The sequence below is a fragment of the Hemitrygon akajei genome, chromosome 32, assembly GCF_048418815.1.
Source record: "Hemitrygon akajei chromosome 32, sHemAka1.3, whole genome shotgun sequence".
Taxonomy (NCBI): domain Eukaryota; kingdom Metazoa; phylum Chordata; class Chondrichthyes; order Myliobatiformes; family Dasyatidae; genus Hemitrygon; species Hemitrygon akajei.
Window position 1 is genome coordinate 14,979,346 of NC_133155.1, and position 13,963 is coordinate 14,993,308.

The window sequence follows — 13,963 nt, forward strand, 5'->3', positions numbered from 1 at the left end:
TGAGAGAGTGCTGGAAGCTTGTTTGGGTTAAAATTTACTGATAACGGGAATTGTATTCCTTTGTTAACCAATTGGGATTAATGTTGTTCTTTCTTCTGAGTCTGTAAGCTATTGTTGGCGGGCTTTTGGGAAGATCAGCGCGAGGGGGTGAGAGAGAGAGGACGTGATGCTGTAAACTGGGTGAGGAATGGACCCCAAGCAGGGGTCCGAGGCCAAGAGGTACCCCGAGGAGAGGAGACGATGTGCTTGGTTGACCACTTCAGGTGGTCCTGAGCTGCGAGTCGAGGAGTTCGGAGGGGATCGAATGGTGGCCAGAAGACTTCAGTAATTGAGCTCCAACGGTTGTGCACGAAGTGGTTTGGACTTTGATAAGTTTGGCGCCTTTTCTTTATTTTCTTTTCCTTCATGTATACTGTATCGTTATTAATTACTTAGTTATAGTAATCTTTATAAACTGTAATCATTTAATCGCATATGGTGTACTGTCTGTTCTTTGGCGAGGCGGGGACATCACACAGCATCCACACCAGCTGATTACCCAGTTTGGTGGGGCCGGAGGCTGCTCCCCCTAGACGAGAACGAGCTGAGCGAGCCTGAGGCGACCCAGGGGGTTACACACACATGTGACAAACAAAACTAATCTTTTCAGCTTTAAAACAAAATAGCCATGAGGAAAAATGTTTACAGTGAGAGACCAACAAAGTAATTATCAGGTGATATCCTAGACTTTTTCTTTTTGAACTTGGAACATACTCTATGCTGGTGTCAAATCCAGTACCTTCATCGGTCTCCACACAGAGCCGCAGGCCAAGGTTACAACGAGGGTCCATCAGCCAATGATTACTTGTCGCCGTGATATCAAACTCCAGCCAGCCTTCCTCTGCAGGCCACACTTCCTGATTATCCAATAGGAGGAGCTCTGGTTCTCTGTCAACGGGAAAAATGAACTCAACGTGAGGCATGCATGAATTTGAGTAAGCAGTCCAACTCACGGCTGAAAAAGGGGATGTTCTTTTAATATGTTATTGCTGTACTCATTGCTGAGTCAAAGTCTCAGCTGGATCAGGCTACGTCCACACTACACCGGACAAATCCGTAACCAAAGCTTTTTCTCTTCGTTTTTACCTTTCGTCCACACTAAAGCGGCGTTTTCGTCCCCCAAAACCGCAGCTTTTCAGAAACGCTCTCCAGGGTGGGTATTTTTGAAAACGCCGGATTGGCCGGATCAGTGTGGATGGGGTAACCGGAGAAATCTGAAAACGCTGTCAGATGTCAGCGCGCCATTTCATTGTTTTCCTGAACACAACCTAACAATTTCAGAACAGACGGCAACGAAACTGATGCCAGAAGAGTTAGAAACGTACTCACCAAGTACTTTGACCCATAACTTTCTGAATAAATATGTATACTCACTTTGCCCTGTTTTCTGTCCTTGCTCATATGAAGGTGGTTTACCTATTTATGCAAGTACTTCTCTGACAATAAATGTGTAACAGCCTAATGTAACATTGTATGGAGATACAAGATAACACTGATGCAGACATGTTTTATACATTTAACAAGGCACTTTATTAATGCAACAGAGTTAGTCAGTTTTGCATTGTCAGCCGGGTCATACTGTCCGCGAACTCCCTGTCGGTTGCCGCTGTACGCCCCAGTATTTGTTTTTTTTTACTTTTAAGTTCTCCTGCGCAAAAGCCAACAGCTGTCCATCGTTTTAAGTTTTTCTAGTCTGTAACTACACAAACGTGCACTTTTACGGTGAGATTCGACACCAAACATGTTGCTTGTTTTCGGTAGATGTGTCCTGCGCATGCGCAGGAGGAGGGGATTCACCGAAATCTCAGTTTCAATGTGGACAGAGATATTTTTTAAAAACGCATAGTGTGGACACCTATCATTTTTACGCGAAACCGGCGTTTTCAAAATTATCCAGTCTAGTGTGGATGTAGCCTTAGACTGGATGGTCCCCTCTGACATAGCCCTGGGTCAGATAGAGGCTGGGGTGATGAAAGAAAGAGATTAAATGTTGGTAGTTGTCAAGATGTGAGATACCGAAGTGTTGGTTTGTGGACTGTAGTTTGATGGACTCTGGATCAATGGACTTCTGTTGTTCCTTACACGGTGGCGGGGTGGGGGGGGGGGTCAGTGCCTCTGCTGGCTTGGGGTTGGGGTGAAGGGGGGGTTAAATCGATGCTTTTTATTGCTGCTTGTGCAAACTGGTGGGGCGTTCTTCGGGGCTTCAATGTTTCTATCCTTCTGTGGGGTTTCTCTGTTTCGTGGATGCTTGTGAAGAGGATGAATTTCAGGCTGTGTGCTGCATATATACTCTGATATTAAATGTACTTTGAAGGCATGGGTGATCGCTATTGACATAATGCAAGTGAACTTTGTCCGAGATCACCTCAGAGAAAAGCTGTTACTTTTATTGTTACTGAATAAACAACTACAAATGAATCTCACACACCTTTTTTTTGTTAACAGTAAATATTTCTGAGGAGAAGCACGTTACTCTACCATCCTTGAGGCCCAGAGCGCACCGTGCTGGTAGGTGAAGAAGTTGTTTGGGGGAAGGCATCATGAAAGGTACATTGGGTCACAGGAGATTACATTAGCATCGGAGCTTTGGAAAAATTACTGAAATAATTTTCCTTCCTCTAAATCTTTCCCTGTTCCACAAGGTGCCTCATCTATTCACTTTCATTGCCCACTAACTTGGAGTCCAGGAGAAGGCCGAAAAATATTATGTCACTCAAATCTCAGAAGGGTAAATTGGAATTTCCTTCCTTCTGCATAACAGTGCAATATGACCATAAACACTTCTGAGTAAATGGTGAACTAAAGTGACAACAATGACACTGACCCATTCACCTCCATTCAGGGCCCCAAACAGCCCTTCCAGATGAGGCAATACTTGACCTGTGAAACTGCTGGGGTCATTTATTGTGCCTAGTGCTCCTGATGTGGCCTCCTCTACATTGATGACACTGTTGTAAATTAGGGGACTGCTTCATTGAGCGCCTCCGCTCCAAAAGTAGAACTTTCCGGTGTCCGAACATCTAAATTCCAATTCCCATTCCCATTCTGACATCTTGGTCCATGGCCTCCTCTTGTGCCTAGACGAGACTGCCCTCAGGGTGGAGGAGTCAATACTTTATATTCCAAATGGGTAACCTCCATCCTGATGGTATGAAGATCGATTTCTCCTCTCAGTTAAAAAAAATCCCCTCCCCGTCCTCCTCTTCTTCTACTCTCCACTCTAGCCTCTTACCTCTTCCCACTGCCTATCACCTCCCCCTGGATCCCCTCCTCCTTCCCTTGCTCCTACGGTCCACTCTCCTCTCCTATCAGTCTCCTTCTTCTCCAGCCCCTGACCTTTCCCACCCACCTGGCTTCACGAGTCACCTTTTCTAGCCATCCTGCTTCCCTTCCACCAATCTTTTGATTCTGGCATCTTCCCCCTTCCTTCTCAGTTCTGACGAAGGGTCCAAGCCCAAAACATCCACTGTTTATTCGTTTCCATAGATGCTGCCTGGCCTGTTGAGTTCCTCCAGCATTTTGCGTGTGTGGCTCTAGACTCCCAGCATCTGTAGACTCTCTTGTTTTTATAACGTCATTGACTTCCAGCACGTCTGTTGCTTCCCTTCTATGAGCTAAACTCCCATTGCACCGATTTCCACTGTTACTTGTCCTCATCTGACTTTGGATAAGCAGAAGCTCCCCCAGCTAAACCATGAAGCCCGAAAGCCAGTGTCCTTAACATGGACCCATTTCCTTACTCATCCACTCCCTCCAGCTTTCCCTCTCGTCACTCTGCCACGCTGAATGGGAATATTTAAAACCTTGACACCCCACCTGACGACGCAGTCAGCTTTCTACCACGTACCTGTTCCATCACCAAGACCATTCTTCTCAGTATCCCTCCTGCCCATGGCCCATTTGTTTTTTGCCAGAATCCTCAGCCATGCTTTTGTCAACAGGGCTAAAATTTATTTATTATTTATTTATTTGTCTGTCTTTATTTTATTTGGAGACACATCATGGAATAGGACCTTCCAGCCCAACTGCCTAGCAACCCACCTATTTAATCCTAGTCTAATTACAGGACAATTTACCATGATCATTTAGCCTACTAATCTGAATGTCTCTGGAATGCCCTCGTCTCATTGCTGCCATCAGGTAGGAGGTAGAGGAGCCTGAAGGCACACACGCAGCGATTCACAATTCTTCCCCTCTGCCATATGATTTCTGAAAGCACATTGAACCCATGAACACTACCTCACTATTTTTTATTTCTTTTTTTGCACTACTTATTTAATCAACAATTATATATATATACACACACACACATAAGTACTGTAATTCATAGTTTTCTCTCTCTATTATTATGTACTGTATTGTCATGCTGCTGCAAAGTTAACAAATTTCATGACAAATACCGGTGATATTAAACGATTCTGGTTCTGAACCAGGGCACCTGGAGAAAAGCCATGGGGGAACGTGCAAACTCCTCACATGCAGCGTCAGAATTGAACTCCAAACTCTTGACACCCCGAGCCATAATAGCATTGCGCAAGCCTCTTTGCTACCGTGGTTTTCAATGGCCTCTTTATTGGCCTCACGTCTCCCACAACCTGTGACTCCAGATTCACTCAAAGCTCCGCTCTCTGTATCTCGACTCCCACAGATTTCTGGTTTACCTGAAATGGCTCACGGTCAAATCGAATTCCTACAGGACGTCACCGTGGAGATGCTACCTTGCAGTGCCCGAGACCGCTGGGGCTGTCTGTGTGGAGCTTGCAAGCTCTCCCTGTAACTGCGTGGTTTCTTCTAGGTGTTCCAATTTCCTCCCTGATTCCAAAGATCTTGGTTAATTGGTCATTGTAAATTGACCACCCCCCCCCCTTGGGGTGAGTGGTAAAATCAGGGGGAAACAGAGAATGAGATCAATGTAAGGTTAGTGTAAATGGGTGGATAAGGGTTAGTATGTGTTTGTTGGGCTGAAGGGTCTTTTTCATTGTGAACCCTCCAAGATCTTTTTGATTCCTCCAAATGTGCAATGCTGATTTTAATATTTCTCTCACAACAGTCCCTTCAACAGGTTGGGCTTTCAGTAATTAGATTTTCCAAACAAGCCCTCTGTCTCCTGGTAAGGCCAACAGGATCACTGGGGTCTCCCTACCATCCACTGGGGATATTTATCAGGAGCACTGCATACACAGTATTATCAAAAATCCCACCCATCCATCCAGCATCCTCTTTGACTTTCTTCCCTCAGGCAGGAGACTTCGATGCGTAAAGACAAGAATGGTCGGGGTGGGAAACAGTTTCTTCCCTCAGGCCGTTAGACTTCTCAATTCCCTGTCATACCATATTTGAAGTGTCGCCAGATAATTTGTATTGTACCCTACAATATTTAATTTATGCACTTTGCTTTGTTTATCTGTGAGTCATTCAGTTGTAGATTTAATTCTTACTTTCTGAAATTATTGTGTGTAGTAAGTACTATGGCGCTTTACACCCTGGTCCGGAGAAACGTTGTCTCATTTGATGTTATACATGTATATAGTTAAATGACCATCAACTTGACTTATCTCCTCCTTTAAGAAGTTCTTTAAACTCCTTGACTTCTTGACCTAATCTTTCTTTAAGCGGCCTCATATTAAAATGTATTTGATAATGACGCCGCGAGGTGTCTTTAGGCATTTTACCATATTAAAAGCATTCTGTAAAAGTAGGTTGTTGTTGATGGAATGAATGGGGTGAGAAACTGGTTCGGTTTCTCCTCTCTGTGCAAATGGAAATGGCACCAGGAAATAACTATTCGCAACAATTAGATTGGATGCTATTAGGAATAAAGGCGTGATTGAAATTTCAGAGTAGTGATCCTTCAAAACCAAAGAAGAATGGGTGATTTGCAATTATAAGCATTATTTTCTAATAATTTTCTTTATTATTATTATTTATGACAAATCATGACTTTGTAATAAGGAACTTAGATTTGTGTTTCTACTTTCTGTATGGGGGTGCCATAGTAACCCAGCGGTTAGCGCCACGCTCCTACTGCTCAGGGTGTCCAAGTTCAGAGTTCAATTCAATGACTGTAAGGAGTTTGTACGTTCTCCCCGTGACCATGTGGGTGTCCTCCCACAGTCCAAAGACATCCTGGTTAGCAGGTTAAATTGCCCTGTGATTGGGCTAGGGTTAAATAGATGGGTTTGCTGGGTGCCACAGCTCATTGGGTCAAAAAAGTCACGTTCCCCACTGTATCACTAAATAGAATTTTAAAAAATTATACATGACGTCATACTTATCATTCTAGTTAAAGCAAGCATCAATCCCGAATACAGACAGGAGAAACCTGTCAATGCTGCAAATCCAAGCAAGACACACAAAATGGTGGAGGCAGCATCTATGGAAAAAAGTGCAGTCGACGTGCTCCTTTCCATTGATCAAGCTGGAATATCATTTTGTTACGTGATTTTGATAGAATTGTGTCTGCAGCTTTCCAGGTTCAAGTACTGGTGTGACAGGGTTATGGTGCAGTAAGTGTGGTGTCTCATACCACGTATACTATTTCTAGTGGAAATATGTCCCATTTTTATATCACTTTTGTGAATCTGCTAGCAACCCTCCGTCCATCAGAATCACAATCAGCTTTATTATCGCTGGCATGTCGTAACCAGAGAGCTGTGCCTGTCACGGTTCGGTGCTGCCCTCACCTGGTCGGAGGTCACACCACATGCCAGTCAACATCTCACCCCCTCCCAACTAATCAATGCACACTTAACCACTGGCCACCTTAATTGGATTAACCCCTCTAGCACCGAGTCGTTGGCCCCCTAGTGAATCACCTGGGCTGGACCCTCCAGCCCCCTGACCTATAAAGGGTGTGACATGTGCTTGGCTCGCTCTCTTTTTGCCATCCTTGATGGACCACCCTGCTTCACTCCAGGCTGAAGACTGCAATACAACGCTGGAGACATGTGGTGAGCTGTGCATAGAATAGGATTGTGGGAGCATTTATTGTTGTCCCTGTAGTAGAGAGCTGTGCCTGTCCATAGTCAAGGGTTGGCGGGTATCGTAGTTACTTTTCCCTTGCTTGTATGTGTACCTGTACTCTGTCCCCACACCATTTTCCTGTGTATTGTACTGCCAACCCGACTTTTCCCATGCTCGTCCATTCTAAGCGCATTTGTGTGAATATTGTAGCCGCTTGTGTTGTTCCCAAACTCTACTCCCCTTGTAAATAAACTCCTTATTATTAAAACTGTGTGTCCAGAGCCCTTGCCTTTGAGACCCAAAGAATCTGTCTCATTCCCTTCACAACACGTGTTGTGAAATTTGTTAACTTAGCAGCAGCTGTTCAATGCAATACATAATATAGAAGAAAAAGAAAAAAATTAAGAAAATCAATTACAGTGTATGTATATTGAATAGATTAAAAATTGTGGAAAAAAAACAGAAATATAAATTTAAAAAGTGAGGTAGTGTTCATGGGTTCAGTGTCCATTTAGGAATTGGATGGCAGAGGGGAAGAAGCTGTTGCTGGATCACTGAGTGTGTGCCTTCAGGCTTCTGTACCTCCTCCCTGATGGTAGGATTAGATGTATCCTTGAAAAGTGCTGCTCCAATTTCACAGAATCACTTTCCTAGCACCAGCTTAAATGGGCATTAGTTAGCATGGACCATGCAAATAGACCATTTCTACTATTCAATGACTTTACCAAAGTGGAATTAGAAATATTAAAAGTTATTGATTGGGAACCTGCAACGAAATGCCCAAAGACTTCTCTGCTGACTTAAACAATTTGTCACACCTCTGTAATTTTGGCATCTTTAGGGTTGCCTTGACCTCAGAAATAGTTCTGGAAAATGTGAGGGAGCTCCATGTGGTAGAGAAGGGAGGTACGTGTCTACGAGTTCTGAGTTTAAAAAAAGAGTGCTTCTTCATTGGGCCCAGGTCATGTAACTGCAAGGTATGATCTCGGTGGGAAATGCTGTTAATGTTATCAGTATCGTGACATTATCATCGTCTATTCAGAACAGTCAGATCATTTCACTGAATCAAAATAAGGTGTAAAATGGCATTCTGAAGAGGACCATAATAGTAGAGAATGAAGGAATTCAGACACAAAGAATCATGTTTCTGAAATAGGCCAGACACGTCATTGGGTTAAATAAATGCAAGGAGGAATGCATTTTATAGAAACCCAGCCAAAGACAAACCACAGTTATTTTATGATCATCAGGAAAGTGAGCATGGACCCAGATCAGAATGTCATCAGAAGACAGCAGAATGCCTTAACTGACAGTACTGTAATGAGGCACACATGCTCAGGAGAGGTAATGGAGACACTGAGCCAGATGAAATTCATTTTTGTTCCACAGCTTTTGAAAAGATGGATTTCCATTTGTGGTGAATGCACCAAGATGGCTGGTTATAATTGGATGATGGTGCTCAGACTGGCCAGAATCAAATATACGACCCTCACACGGTGTACCCCAGACAGAACGTGTGCTCCGGTTTCCTCCCACACTCCAAAGATGCACAATTAGGGATGGTGAGTTACGGGCACACTCTGTTGCTGATGGAACAATTGTGGGCCGCCTCCAATCCTCAGACTGTGCTGGTCATTGACGCCAATGGCACATTCCACTCCACGTCTCAATGTTTCGATGGACGTGTGGCAAGTAGAACTAACCTTTAAGATCTTTGATTTTTTTTTTACGCTCCTATAATGAGCACCATGCTCAAACTCAGCAGGGTGCTGGCCTGATGCGTCGTGGGTGTCAGTCTCACGTCCTCACACACTGCAGGGGGAGGCCGAGACAATTGATGCAACTCCAAGTAAGCAACGGTGGGAATGGTGAAGGAAGGCACATGTGAAGCTGAGCCAACAAAAAACTGGCAAGACGGCTGATGCACCATCAATAACTCTCCGAGACGTGAGACGAGATATTGGCTTTTATTGACTGGAAGAAAGAACAAGCAGTAACTGACCACCATACTACATCCTGGAGACTGAGGGCAGGGCTCAGGCCTCAATTGCCTTTATACCGGGGTCTGTGGGAGGAGCCACAGGAGCTGTCAGCAGGGGTCTGTGGGAGGAGCCACAGGAGCTGTCAGCAGGGGTCTGTGGGAGGAGCCACAGGAGCAGTCAGCAGGGGTCTGTGGGAGGAGCCACAGGAGCTGTCAGCAGGGGTCTGTGGGAGGAGCCACAGGAGCTGTCAGCAGGGGTCTGTGGGAGGAGCCACAGGAGCTGTCAGCGGGGGGGGGCGTGTCCAGACAGGTATATGTAGTTCACCACAACGGCAAATTAAGAGCAGAAGCTGTGAATCAAACCAAACTGCAGAAGCGTGGCAGTTCCATTTTCTCCCCCATTATTTGTTACATATGTGAAATCTGGGAAAAAAAATGAAAAGAATTGAAGAAGACATCAACTCACTTCTTCAATAAAAAGCCTCTACCAGCTGTTGACATCTGAGATGGGCTCTGAACAAGAAGTTGATGTGTAGAGTCTGAAGCACCGGAGCTCAGTATGAACAAACTGCTGGGACTTGCAGTCAAACTTGGCAGAGCACGCAAGCTAGAGGAGAAATCCAGTAACAGAAAAGGCAACACACACACGCACATGCACACACACTCACACTCGCACACGCACACACACACTCACTCACTTGCACACGCACACGCACACACACACGCTCACACTCACACACTCACTCTCACACGCGCACACACACACACACGCTCACACTCACACACTCACTCGCACACACACACACACACACACACACGCTCACACTCACACACTCACTCGCACACACACACACACACACACACGCTCACACTCACACACTCACTCTCACACGCGCACACACACACGCACACACGCTCACACTCACACACTCACTCGCACACACACACACACACACACGCTCACACTCACACACTCACTCTCACACGCGCACACACACACACACGCTCACACTCACACACTCACTCGCACACGCACACACACACACGCTCACACTCACTCGCACACGCACACACACACGCTCACACTCACACACTCACTCTCACACGCGCACACACACACACACACGCTCACACTCACACACTCACTCGCACACACACACACACACACACACACACACACACACACACACACACACACACACACACACACACACACACACACACACACACACACACACACACACACGAGAAAGGGTGGACAGTCGACGTTTCAGGCCGAGACCCTTCAGAAAAAAAGGATGAGGAGTCAGAGTATGAAAGTGGTGGGAGGGGAGAAGAAACACAAGGTGATAGGTGAAACCAGGAGGGGGGGGTTGGAGTAAAGAGCTGGGAAGCTGATTGGTGAAAGAGATAGAGGGCTGGAGAAGGGGGAATCTGACTGATGGGGACAGAAGGCCACGGAAGAAAGAAAAGGGTGAGGAGCACCAGAGGGAGATGATGGACAGGTAAGGAGATAAGGTGAGAGAGGAAAATGGGAACGGGGAATGGTGAATGGAAAAGGCATTGCAGAACGTTGTTTGGCATTTGACACAGTGTGGTAAACTATGTGTATACCTGTCTGGACACGCCCCCCCCCCCCCCCCCCCCCGCTGACTGCTCCTGTGGCTCCTCCCACAGACCCCTGTATAAAGGCGATTGGAGGCACTGCTCCTCCCTCAGTCTCCAAGATGTTGTGGTCACTTTTGCAGCTAATAAAAGCCTATCATTTGCCTCCCGTCTCCGAGAGTTATTGATGGTGCATCACACGGATTGCAGATTTGGACTCTAATTCAGGTTTACGATGTGTTCTAGTTCTGCTCACTCTTTTTTGTTGCTACTTTTGAGCGATTTTTCAATCGAGGCGGCCTGCAGGTAACGAACACTGAACTGAACGGTGGTGAAATATACCTTTTGGTTTTGTGTTTTTGTTGCTGTTTGGGTGTTTTTTTTGTGCACAGGGTGGGAGGGGGATTTGAAGTTTGACATTTTTCCTTGGACAGGTTGGTCCCATGGTTCTCTGGTTTGTGACTCTCCATGGGGAAGACGATTTTCAGGGCTGTATACTGTATACATAGTTTGACAATAAGTGCGCTTTGAATCTTAAATCTTTGATTCAAACGCGATCAGTATTAGAAATCTTGCTTCTCATAAACAAGAGAAGATCTGCAGATGCTGGAAGTCTAAGCAACAGACACGAAATGCTGGAGGAACGCAACAGGCCAGGCAGCATCGATGGAAAAAAGTACAGTTGACATTTCGGGCCAAGGCCCTTCTCTGAGGTTGGTTCTGAAACCCATAACGCTCTGTCTGCTGAAGTTGTAAGTAAAGAGGATGCAAGAACAAAATTAAAGCAGAAGCAAAGCACTGAGGTTGCAGGCCAGTCCATTGATAGAGACGTCTCTGGCAATGGGAGTTCATTCAATAGAGATCAGAGAGGACCAAAGCAAATTGGGTCCAATAATTGTTAACCAACATTTAACAACTTGGCACATTCTGCTACAGAACTAGTTTTGCAGCATGTTTTTGTAAAGTTGTCATGGATAAAAAGATCAAGAAAAGATGGCAAACACATAGATTTTGAACTGTCCAATTTCAACTTAAAGAGGGGCCAGGAGGCTTTGCTGTGTTACAGCAATATACTGTACTCCTCCAAGACAACCACAACCTTTTCGTAGGGTTTGGAGGCTTGCGTGTCTCAATGATCTAGAGAGCTATGCTGGCTGGAGTCAGGGCTTTACACTGCAGGTCTTGGTAGGGTCACCCTTGCCAAACAGGTCAAAGGGTAGAGGTCAGACTAAGAGTGGTCTGCCAGTCCTCCATGTTCAGGGGTTCAGCTCAGGGCTAACAGCCTTGACTGGTCAAAAAACGAAATTGTTATGGAAACAGCAGTGAAGAATGTAAGGAAGGATATGCTGGCATTGGAGAGGATCCAGAGGAGGTTTATGAAAATGATCACAGGAATGAAAGGGTATGAGGAGCATTTGATGGCTCTGGGCCAGTTTTTGTAAACCTACTGAATATTGAAAGGCCGAGATCAGGAAATCCCAGTCTTTTTTATGCCATGGACCTATACCACTAAACAGGGGCTCCATGGACCCCGAGTTAGACTCCCCTGGAGTGGATGTGGAGAGGATGTTTCAAATAGTGGGACAGTCTTGGACCAGAGGGCACAGCCTCAGTATAGAAGGACGCGCCTTTGGAACAGAGATAAGGATGAATTTCTTTGGCCAGAGTGCAGTGAATCTGTGGAATTCATTGCCACAGATGGCTGTCGTGGGTATATTTAAAGAAGAGTTTGATAGGCTCTTGATTGGTCAGGGAATCAAAGGTTACAGGGAGAAGATAGAAGAATGGGATTGAGAGGGAAAATCTATCAGCCATGATAGAATGGTGGAGTAGACTTGAAAGTCCAAATGGGGCTAATTCTGCTCCTATGTCTTATGGTCTTATGGGCATCGTGAGATTGCTGCTGATCAGAATCGTTCGACTGACGTAAGTGCAGAATCAGACTCATGAAGTCTCAGAATCGCACAGCTTGGAAACAGGCCCTGAGGCCTAAATGGTCGTGCTGACCACAATTCCCATCCGAGGAGTCCCAGTTGCCAGCATTTGGCCCACAACCTCTGAAACCTTTCCAGTCCATCTCCTGTCCAACTATCTTTCGAAAGTTCTTATTGTACCTCTGTCAACCACTTCCTCTGGCAGCTGACTCCACCCTTTCTGTCACGTTTTCATTAAATCATTCCCCTTTCACGTTAAAACTATGCTTCTCGTTCTGGTCTCCCTGGCGCTGGGAAAACAACTGAGAGCATTCATCTTCCCTATCCCCTTCATGGTTATATACACTTCTATAAGTTCACCTCTCAGTCTTCTCACGCTCCAAGGATCAAAGACCTAACCTGTCCAACTTCTCCCTAAAACTGATCCCTCAAACTTTTTCTCCCCCTGTAGCCGAGCAACCAAAGCTGAACACAGTACTCCAAGTGCAGCCTGACGAGAGTCCCTGTACAAGGGCATTATGACCTCCCATCTTTTATACTCAATGCCCTGACTTATAGAGGCCAGGTGCACCAAGAATGGTGTGCCACCAAAGACACTTGCAAGTTTCTGTAGATGTAACATTGAGAGCATTCTAACTGGCTTCATCACCGTCTGGTGTAGGGGGGCACTGCACAGGATCGAAATAAGCTGTAGACAGTTGTAAACTTAGCCAGCAACCTCATGGGCACTAGACTTTGTGGCGTCCAGGACACTTTCGAGGAGTGGTACCTCAAAACGGTGGTGTCCATCATTAAGGACTCCCACCATCCAGATTATGTTTGGGTTAACCGGGTTCGTCCGGGACGGCGTGGCTCAAATCTACTCAATGCCGTATCACTAAACAAAAACAAGTAAATAAATTGCAGGCCAATTGAGCAGCAAGCTAGCTCAGGGAGAGTCCGGAAAGCACGTCCAGGGACGAGGCATCCCTGTAACGCGAACCATCAGCTTGGCAGACAAGCTCTCAGCAGGAACCAGTAGACTGCCTCACATAACACCCTTTGATCTTTTGATTTTATCTCAGCTCCTCACTCTACCCAGGAAGTGCGATTTTCAATTAATGGGCTGTTGGGTCTAGGAGGAAACCAATTTACTGAGAGCAGTTATAAAAAGAAACAAAAAAAAAATCCAAATAACAGCTCCAACCAGGAGCCCCGCCCTGAATACTAATAAAACTTCTCCCTAACTGCTGGCTGTGTCATTCTAACATTGTGCACTTGAAAAGCGATCTTTGTCTAAATCATTTAAAATTGAAATGTTGCTATAACTTTTCATTCTACATGTTTTGCTAAATGTATTCAGGTTTGATTGCTAGTATCGGTGACTTCCAGCGTGAACGCTGTCGAAGTGAGCTGGCACCCTTTCATTTGAACTGTCTGCCTATGAATAAACGGTTCTTTC

General features: G+C 45.5%; 1 protein-coding gene across 1 annotated transcript in view; it reads right to left on the reverse strand.

Moving 5' to 3' along the window:
• LOC140719625 (bone morphogenetic protein 7-like) overlaps positions 1-13,963 on the reverse strand; it is an 89,335-nt gene that overhangs the window by 7,956 nt on the left and 67,416 nt on the right. Inside the window, exon 3 of the mRNA XM_073034366.1 lies at positions 779-927. Within this exon, the coding sequence (XP_072890467.1) occupies positions 779-927 (149 nt within the window). The remainder of the gene's footprint in view (positions 1-778; positions 928-13,963) is intronic.